The sequence below is a fragment of the Dendronephthya gigantea genome, unplaced genomic scaffold (genome assembly GCF_004324835.1).
Source record: "Dendronephthya gigantea isolate DGI-Jeju-01 unplaced genomic scaffold, DenGig_1.0 000306F, whole genome shotgun sequence".
Lineage (NCBI taxonomy): Eukaryota > Metazoa > Cnidaria > Anthozoa > Malacalcyonacea > Nephtheidae > Dendronephthya > Dendronephthya gigantea.
The window spans coordinates 130,941-141,474 of NW_021163316.1; the positions used below are offsets into that span (position 1 = coordinate 130,941).

Consider the following 10,534-nt stretch of genomic DNA (forward strand, 5'->3'; position numbering starts at 1 on the left):
CGGTTTACGCACACGCGTTTTTGATTGATTACGCGAGAGTTTTAACGTGCATGTTTGCGTGCGCTTAACATTACAAACCTTAAAACCATATCTATGCCGGCATTTATATATTGGTATGACATCAGGTAGCTTCAAACTCAGATACAGCAACCACTTAAAGTCTTTTAACCACGAACGCTACTCTGGAGAAACGGAGCTCTCAAAGTATGTTTGGGGGCTCAAGTCGCAAGATAAACCATTTGGGATAAAATGGTCAGTGATGAAGCAAGTTCCCGCCGCATGTCCAGAAATGAAAGTTTGCAATTTATGCACCGAGGAAAAAAGATTAATCATGCTATCAGACAAAAACAAATCGTTGAACAAAAGGACAGAACTGTTTAGTAAATGCCGGCATAGATATGGTTTTAAGGTTTGTAATGTTAAGCGCACGCAAACATGCACGTTAAAACTCTCGCGTAATCAATCAAAAACGCGTGTGCGTAAACCGTTGTAAATAGTTATCGCCTGAGGATCGTACTAAAACTAGTACGTGAAACACAGTGTAGCGATGAAATACAATTTTATGATTATATTTTGTTGATTTATATATATATATATATATATATATATATATATATATATATATATATATATATTATATATATATATATATATATATATATATATATATATATGTATCGCAAATCACTTTTTCTTGACTACAGATTATGCAAATAAAAAAGTGCAGCTATAGTTTCTCTAGAATAACTATAGTTTTATTAGTAACCATTTGTTGTAAACTATTGGTCTTTAAAAAAACTATAGTTCAAATTTAGTTTCAATTATAACTATAGTTTCCAGCGGCTACTATTTGTTGAAAACTATAGTTTTTAAAACAACTATAGTTAAAGTATAGTTTGGAACAAAACTATAATTTCGAAAAACTGTAGTTTCTGTATTTGGAAACTATAGTGTCACGAATAACTATAGTGTTTTCGTCTGAAACTATAGTTGTTCAGAAGAACTAAAGTTTTAAAGCAAAAAACCTATAGTTATTTTGTCGAAACTATAGTTAGTTTTTGTAAGGGGATCAAGATCATTAGATCTGGTCGCACAAGAAAGACAGTATAGAACTTAGTGCTTTACATTTTAACATATATTTCGAACAGTTGCGTTAAAATTAGAATTCAATCAAGTTAACATTTATTGGGACGGTGAACACTGAACGAGGCACAACTTTTATATTCTAATACTTTTTTATATTATAATAGGAGGGGGGGTGTGGATTTTATGCGGAAATAGAATGATTATTATAATGCATGCAAACGTCATGGGTATAAATTAATACTGCATGGGGATCAATAGTAAGTAAGAAAATTGGATAATTAAGGACAGATTGGAAGTGAGGGTTAAACACACAAATTCCCAACACAGCCTGCTACTGCAATGAATGACCGGTCTTGTTAAAAACAAATATTATAGGTAAATGAAAATATCTACAATCCCTCGCGAACATCGTCGTCTTATATATTATAATTTCTTATCTTCGCTTTTACCTGGGAGAGTGTCCATTTCCCAGCTGCCTTGACAGACAGCGCAGCCTTGGAACACTCTGGCTTGAGATGCACGTGACTAGGCTGACCTTTGACCGTGAAACTGTCCGTAGTTGAGAAACTTTCCCGAAGCTGAGACTTGCTGACTTCGTCCCCGCGATGGGTTAATCCAGAACTGTCCTCGTCTAGTAGTTTCCAGACATCTTGTAACGACGCGCGGTCGTCTGATGAGAACGAAGGTTGCCATGGCGAGACGATTTCGTCACGAACAGTAGACGATTCCGGTAGGCCTGCTTTTTCTGCGAGTTCCGTGTTTGAAGAGTGTTTTTGAAGTTTTTGGGCCGACGCGGAATTTTTTTTGCGAGGAGATAGCGAATGCTGATCATTATTCCTCGCTAGTGTTCTCTGTGCATACTGCATGCAGTTCTTTGCTTGTTAGTTCATATTGCAACTGTTCCAAACCCCGTAGTTGGGATCGGGATGTTTGCGCCACATTCTGCGGATCTTTGGACGATTGACGTGCCTCAATTGAAGGGATTTTTTCCCTCCTAATATATAACGATAGAATAACATTCTAAAATCAAAACGGTGGCAGCGGTACACTAATCGATTTTACCACGAGATTACTTATTTCAGCACCTCTCATTATACCAAAGCCGCCACGCTGCGGAGAAACAAGAAGTTTTCGTGTTCTCAATAATTGTAGTTTTTTTTAACTTCTATTATATAGGTTTAAACTTTTGTTCTTAACAATTTATCAAAAATGGTTTGAAGACGCTCTGCAAAACAATTTTATTTCATATTTCAATCAAAGGACGCATTAAACGAATGTTTAGTCCACCCGTTTTCGGTACATTTTCAAGTACAAGTTTAACTTATATCTTATCAATTAACTTGCATGTTTTCTTTCAACAGTTCCAATTGAAGTTTTTCGCCATATGCTTATAACCGACCGGCGTTTGCCCAGACCTTATTCCGCGGTGTTCTGGAGCCCGGTCACGTGTCACTACCCTACATGCGGTAGTGACGTAATCATTGCGGGATCTCTTTGCACATGCAGTTAGTCTTTTGCGAACAACAGAAGCTACGCATCATGATTATAGGAAAAATGTATTCAATTCATTCTTACAGTAATTTATTTCGACTAACGTATATATTAATGCCATCTTAATAGATATTCCAAAATATCCCTTCAAATACCTTTATATTTCAACAATTCTGCTCTCAGCTTATTTCCCATTTAATCAACTGTTTGCGTTCTTTTGTTACTCCATTTTTCCGTTGAGCAGCTTGACGTAGTTTGGTGTGTAATACTTTAGATGACGATACTACTCCCTTCATACCAGGGACTTCTGAAAAAAAAGGAAAACGTTTAAAATTTAAATCCTGACAAAATCATTCAGAATTTATGAAGTGAATTTAGGGTTTGTTATGTGTTGATGAGAAATGTTGATGAAAGGTTTTCCAGCCGCAATCAATTTACTGTTTTGGAAAAGGTCGTAACTTACAAATTGTGAACGGGTTTGAATGAAATATACTCCATAGACAGGCGTCATAGTTATATCACGCTATTTTAGGTGGATCAGAACAGCAAAAGATATGCATTCTATATATGGTCTAACAACTGACAGTGGTTGGGTTACATCACAATCTATACGTTTCAATTAATTCAGTAGATTTAGAATGTTCTACGGCAGTCGTGATTGTTAAGATTCTAAACACAAATAAAGATAGTATTTCAAAAGCGTCAGACAGTACACTCACCTTTCTCTCGAAGGTCTTGTATAAACTGACTTTCTGGATTGTACGTATTCACACTCTAAAAAAAGGTGTGTTCAAATAACACACCTTTTTTGTCCAGAATATAACACAGGTTAAGGTGTGTTTTCTTACACACGCAGGTGTGTCCCAAAACACACCTTAAGGTGTGTTTCTTGCTTGTCCAGAATTTGACACACTATAAGGTGTGTTTTGCAAAAGGTGTGCTTTAGTACACACTAAGGTGTGTTTTGAAACACACTGTTGTGTGTTTTCCTACACAACTTTGGTGTGTTTTCCTACACAACTTTGGTGTGTTCCAAGACACATACTGCTAGGTGGTGCAAGGTGTGTTTTGGAACACACTAAGGTGTGCTACCCAACACACAAGATCAAATTGCCTAGGGCAATTATCTAAATAGAATGAATAGTCAGAACAGTTTGTCCATGCATAAAGAGTGAAATATGTATTAAAAATAGAAAACATTATCATACAAGAAAACACTTACATATATTCACAACAAATATTTAAAAGTCATATGGAAAATTTGCCTTAATAATAATTTGCCTTAAATATATGGCATGCATATAATATAAGCATGAATGTCCAGGCATGTATAAATTGTTCTAATCAGAATTGTCCTTAATTCCTTGGTGCACCTTTGCCATAAATGAGGAAAATTTTGTTCCTCTGTAGTTGCCATCATTTGTTGGCAAAGAATGTCTTGTAGGAAAAGCAAGCATCCTTCCATACTTTCAGGGTAGGAGACGTGATATGCATAGTAACAACAAAGCAGGTCGATCAAACCTTGGAGTATACCTTCACTCTCAATAAATGACTGGTCTTCACCTGCCACAAAAACTTGGTTGACCTCCTCAGGAGACCCAATCACAACCAAGCGAAACTCGACATTCTTGTCTTTGAACAAGGTTTCTGGTCTCATGGTGGATGCAGGCTGTAAAAACAAAATTAAAACAGTTAATTACAATTCCAGCATTGAGGGTAAACCTAAAGATTAAGATCATTGATTTGCCACTGAGCTATCTACTAGAGTGTGCAAGGTGCAATTGACAAATAAATACATCTTTGAATTTTAGAACACTTGTTGTTGTTCCTTTGTTCCTTTTTGTCTTTCTCTCAATTTGCTCCACAGCCTCCACAACCTGTTCACTTCTCATTTCACATTCTTTATCCTTAATTTGTATGACAGCTTTCAATGCAGTCTCCAACTTCTTTTCAGCCTCTTTTTCCCAATTTTCTGGCCAATGATTCTGCTAACTTCTTTTCTTACCTAATTAAGATAATCAAAGACATTTTGCAGGTGTTGAAACAAGTTGCCATTGCTTCAATAGGGTTACCCATTGTTTTAATATTATACCCTAAAAACTACATGTGTATATGACTGCACAAGACATCATGTGAAGATACTTACAACATTTGGATGACCAAGATATGGACATCCTCCAAGACCTCTGTAGAAGATGTAGCTTGATTTCGATAAGTTTCCTCCGCTCATTAAATGTGTCGACAAAGAGTTTTGCAAATGTTTTAGGAGCCATTGCACCAGGTTTTGCTTTTTTTCAAAAGCTCCATATTTCTTTTTTGAGCTTGCTCATCATCCTCTGCAGTCAGTTTTATTTTCTTTGAGGCACTTTCATTTGCATAACCATGGGTTGTCCATGCATCGCTTTGTTAACTGTCCGCCGCCGAAGGTTTCTGAAGAATTGCGATAATTGTTTCTGGATTGATACCTATATATGTAGACAAAATATGATATTGGGATTAGGATCATTGCCATGACAAGTATATTTTAAGTACATATACAGATATTCCCTCTTGTGACACTTACCCAATAGCTTGCTTGATTGAAATCTCTCAACTCAGGGAATTTCTCGCACACTAAAATGGCAATCCTCTTGTAGTCACCTTGCTTTGGGTGGCTGGACAAACCATAATAAAAGGTCCCTACATCTGCAATCAGCTGTGTTCGCTCAGGGGCAACAAGAGCCATTTTTATTGCCATCTGCACTCGCACAGAGAAACTCTCAGGAAATGGGAGAGTGTTTGGTAGGGCTGTGGCATCTGAACTATTAGTAATAGGTTTGGGACTCTTGAGTGGTTTCTTCATTTGAACACCTGCTTTCACACTTTCACACTGCTTTCACATGCCATGGTTGGCAAAGGTGGTTTCACTGGCAAAGGTGGTTCCACTGGCAAAGGTGGTTCAGTTGGCTTTGGTGGTTCTAGCTCTGATGTGTGTGGTTCATCATCATGTGGCATCACAATTTGCTGAGGCATTTTTTCCTATTATTGACAAATAAATACTTTCATGTAAAATATTGAGAAGTTCATTATTAGTGATGGAATACAATTGATTATTCAATTGCCCAATGTGACAGTGCCTTCTCTCGGCTTAAATTTTCAATTAGTACTGTTATATAAAAGCCTGTTAGGCAAACTAAAGGAATTAACGACAAATTAATATTCTTGTTAAATCAAAGTTTATATTTATATCCTGTTAAACAAAGTAAACTTACGTTTCGGTTGTCGCAGATAAAGTAAAGGCCAATTTTGTTTTAGTTGAATTCGATGGCCAGATTTAGGTAAGACCGCTTTGAATTCGTCGATGTCTTGCATCAAAAAGTTCAATGTACCCCCATCAATAGCATTTCTGAAACATTGTAATCATAAACTGTTAGTAGATCGTATTCATTAAACTGTATAATAAAAAAGAAAGCTTAACGCACACATAAAAACTTAAACGCTTTAGCATTTTGGCAATGGTTCAACCACATGAGGCATACCTTTCAGTTGATCGCAAATTTCTCTTGAGATGCCTTTTGATAACAAGTGAGCAATAAGGTCTTCAGTGAACATGCTACTAAACACACAGCCATACTTGTGATGAAATTATATTTAAAAAACAGAGTAAATGTTGTGAGTAATCTTCTTGGAACGTCGAACGGGCAAGATATCAGTCAAATTTTTACAAGCAGGTCTAAATTTCCCGCATCACACCATAGGGAATTCCTATTGGCAGACTTACGGTCACGTGTTACTTTAAATACATATATGGTATTCCCAGTGGTACATTACCGTGAGAGAATAGAATGGCTCCCAGGCCTTTTGCAAATGCTCCAATTTTTCGGCTATCGATTGAAAACATACTGGGAAATAAACTAAGTATTAAAAGGCAGTAAGGCACAAGGCGAAATAATGTGTTTTTAGTATATACAAATGGCCGAGTCAACTGAATTTCGCTGCGATTACTGTAATTTTGTATGTTGCAGCGGACAAAGTAAGCTTTTTTTTATCACTTGGTTAGAATACACTCAAACGAGCCGAATTTCAAGATATTTTGTAACAGCTGTCCACGGTCGTTTACAAAGATAAACAGTCTCCAAAAACATTATTACAGACAGCATAGGCTTTAACAGTGGAAGAAGACTTAAATGATGGGGAAAATGAGAACCATTTTCAGGAGATGTTTGACGAGGGAGAAGCACGAAGTCTAATGCAACGCCATGCTGCCAAATTCCTTTTATGTTCCAAAACAAGAGGTATGCTCACCCAGAGTGCCGTGGACTTGGTCAAAGATTCAGCGAAAAATCTACTAACTGAGTATTTGGACATAGTCAAAAAATCGCTTGTCGAAAAGATAAACAGTAATCCTGGTCAAGAATTGCAATTTGACCAAGATGTGGAAAAGTTATTTTCAGCAGAGAGTGTCTTCGACGGAGTTGATTCAGAATACCAACAAAGATCATATTTTAAGCGTCATTTCAATTTGGTGGTAAGTTACCAACCTACCAAACCTGAACCAGCTGCCAGCTTTGTCAGCTTGCTTTATATTTTTTTAACTGATTTGCAGGAACCAATAGAAGTTGAGATGGGAAAACAGTGGAGAAGTGATTTTCGACAAGGGAGAAAAATACTTAAACGTGTCACAGTTTTTGGTTATCAAGTTCCATTATTAAAGACTTTGGAGGTAAAAATATATTTTATATGAAAGACTAGCAAAAAATTGATGTCACTATTCTGGTGCTAAATGCCATTACTTTGGCTTTTCAAGATTCAAATCACTGGATGCATCCATTTGTTGCAAATATTTTTTTCAAACATTTTTTTGATCATATATTTTAGGCACTTCTTCAAAACCCAGATGTTTTAAAGGAAGTTGAAAATCCACATTTTTCATGTGATGGTGTTCTTCGAGATGTAATGGATGGGGATTTTTTCAAGAGTCATCCAGTATTCTCCCTCCACAGTGATGCCCTGCAGCTGTTGGGCTATTATGATGATCTAGAAATAGCCAATCCTTTAGGTTCAAAAGCAAAGATTCATAAAATTGGTGTGTGTCTTTATATTATGTCTATGAATCTATGAACAGCTTATTTCATAAGCATGTTAGCTGCCCAATCACATATAAAATTTGTTTTTAGGTGTCTTTTACTTTGTGCTGGGCAATATAAGGCCAATGTTTAGATCAAGCATCCGCAGTATACAACTTATAGCTATTGCTAAAACAAAAGACATCAAGTCATTTGGGATCGATAATCTTTTGATGCCATTCATTGAGGATGTCAATTGTTTGGCGAAGGTATTTTTACTTTATGCATTACAGTATTGTATGTATATAAGAAAAAAAAAAGACAAAATTCCTCTAGTATGCAAATTTGTCCAACATTATAGCTTCCTATATTTTAGGCTAATGGTCACTGTTTTACCATAAATGGTGTTGCCCGTGTGTTTTGAGGTGATCTGTTATTGTGGACTGGAGATACACTTGGTAGCAACTATGTCAGTGGTTTCAAGGAAGGTGTTGGAGGAGCATTGCGAATTTGTAGGCATTGTATGGGAACAAGACTGGAGACCAACAATAAGGTAAATATGCTATAATTTGAAGAAATAGCTTTTTTCCCTGACTGTAATTTGGGAGATATTTTGCTGAGCAATAAGGGCATTTTTACAATTTACACAATGTGCATTTGGATTGCCTTTCTGTTTTAGTTTTTATCTGAAGACTTTTCAGAAAGAGATTTGGATAATCACAGACAAATATGTGCATGTATTGAAGATGAAGATAATGCATTAAACATCCGTGAACAACTTTCCACAACCTATGGGGTAAACAGATTAAGTGTGTTGGATAAGGTGCAACATTTTGATGTTTGCATTTGCATGCTGAAGATATAATGCATATATTGTTGGAAGGCTTGGTACCCTATGAAACAAAGTTGATGCTGAAGTATCTGATTGATGAAAGCAGATGTATCACACTCAAAGAGTTAAATCGGAGGATGGAAAACTTTGATTATGGATACATGAACAAAAAGAATAAGCCAACTGCAATACCAGGGAAACAATCAATGGTGTCACTGAAGCTAAGCTTAAACAATCAGGTACATATACTTTTAAAACCCTTTCTTTCACTGCAGTCATTGGGAAAGTATTAACTAATTTATATGTCTTGCTTTATGCAGCCTAATTGTCTTGAACTACCAAATGTAGACTATTTTAACCTGAGTCTTTTTGTTGCAGCATCTCAAATGTGGTGTTTATTCAGGTTCTTGCCAATCATGATTGGTGATAAAGTGGATGAGCAACTGGAAAACTGGCATTGTTTGCTGAAACTTTGGAATATTGTTCAAATTTGTACTTCTCCAGGAATAACAAAGGCTGATGCTGCCTATTTGAAAGTTATGATTAATGATCATCACAAAATGTTCAAAAATCTCTACCCTAATGCATCCATAATTCCAAAAATGCATTATCTTATACATATACCTGATGAAATTGTTAGGTAAAAAATTATTGATGTAAAAGTTACTTCCAAATTATTTTTGAGTTAGAGAACATCATCCTATTAAATTATTGATGATTATAATTAAATGTTTGCGTTGTAGGTTTGGGCCACCTAGAAATATCTGGACCATGAGATTTGAGGCTAAACACAGTTTCCTGAAAAGTTCAATTACCAAGAACTTTAAAAATGTCCCCAAATCACTTGCATTTTCCCATCAAAGGTATATATTTTTTAAAATCATTGTGCACAATTAGATTGACTTGTATTCCACCCCTCTAAAGTAGCTGTGTTTTATCACTCTAGGCTTAATTTTGAATAAATGTGTAGATTTGTGTATTTCAATTATACATTTTTTACAGAATTGTGTATTTATCATACTAATCATGGTGTAATTGTTTTTTATTTAGGAACATGTGCTGGAACCTTCTGAGTTCTCCCAAGCAGCCCTTGACTAATTACCTGTATAGTGGTGATGTTGTTGGATTAGGTAAATAATGCATATATAGTTATAAAAATTTGTAATTTTACATATGTATAAATATGCATATACAGCTATTATTCCAATTTAAATCTATTTTTTCATGTGTTTCCTAATGTCTGTTTAAGGCGATCACAATGTTGATTTGCACAGCCATCCATATTTTGGCATGATAGCTCAAGCTGCTAGTGTTGATCAACTGGCACAGCCATGTAAAGGAAGCAGGTAATATTTATCAGTTTAATATTGCCAAGTTGTTTTTTAATGTAATTATGAATAAAAAATTATATCATTTATATGACATAATAAAGGACTAACTACTACAATATTCAATCTAGCTACTATTTATCAACTGAACTATCTCTTAATATCACTGTGATTTATCAGGCAAAAACTGAATTTGGGATGAGATGAATCATACTATCTTATGTTTATCAAATGAACTATTGCATTGTAATCTAATTTTTTAGGCATGTTAGGCATGTGGAGATTCATGGCATAATTTACAAGCCAGGATGTGCTCTGCGACTGCAGGAAATGGATGAGATTGGTGAGAGAGATTATCCGGTTTATGGTGAAGTGGAAGAAATCGTTGTTTGGGAAGATAGAAAATTTTTTGTTGTTCGAGTTTTGGAGACATCTGCTTTCCACAGACATTTTATGTGCTACCAAGTTCATAAAACTAATGAAAGGCTTGTTGTAGTAATTCAAAACTTACCCTGGCATGGGGTTTTGCATATTATTAAATCTAATGGAAAATTTTATATAGTTGAAAAAGATAGTTCAAATGTAGAAGACTTTGTGATTAATTGTGAATAAAATTGCCACTGTATGGTAACCAAAAAGGTAAAGCTGTTTCACTCAAGAAGGTGTGTTTCCTAATGGTGTGCTATAGATAGCCAGATAGGTATGTCTTTGTCAAGGTGTGACAATGAAAAGTGAGCATTCTACATGGTGTA

The 10,534-nt window shown here is 35.6% G+C and overlaps 2 protein-coding genes across 4 annotated transcripts; both read left to right on the top strand.

Moving 5' to 3' along the window:
* The first annotated feature begins 6,723 nt into the window (after window positions 1-6,723).
* LOC114541732 lies at window positions 6,724-8,395 on the top strand. Of its 3 annotated transcripts, none has more exons than XM_028561539.1 (4): window positions 6,724-7,279; window positions 7,435-7,642; window positions 7,734-7,891; window positions 7,999-8,395. In XM_028561539.1, the coding sequence occupies exons 1-4, from the start codon at window positions 6,776-6,778 to the stop codon at window positions 8,044-8,046; spliced, it is 918 nt and encodes a 305-aa protein (XP_028417340.1). In that variant the 5' UTR covers window positions 6,724-6,775; the 3' UTR covers window positions 8,047-8,395. The 3 variants fall into 3 exon arrangements, with proteins under 3 accessions (XP_028417340.1, XP_028417339.1, XP_028417337.1); XM_028561538.1 differs by having other exon boundaries at window positions 6,724-7,084; window positions 7,163-7,279; window positions 7,734-8,395; XM_028561536.1 differs by having other exon boundaries at window positions 7,734-8,395.
* A 262-nt stretch (window positions 8,396-8,657) lies between these two features.
* LOC114541730 lies at window positions 8,658-10,394 on the top strand. The gene is made up of 6 exons (XM_028561532.1): window positions 8,658-8,693; window positions 8,833-9,094; window positions 9,198-9,317; window positions 9,505-9,584; window positions 9,704-9,800; window positions 10,046-10,394. Exons 2-6 carry the CDS (start codon window positions 8,841-8,843, stop codon window positions 10,392-10,394), a joined length of 900 nt encoding a protein of 299 aa, XP_028417333.1. The 5' UTR covers window positions 8,658-8,693; window positions 8,833-8,840.
* The last annotated feature ends 140 nt before the right edge of the window (window positions 10,395-10,534 follow it).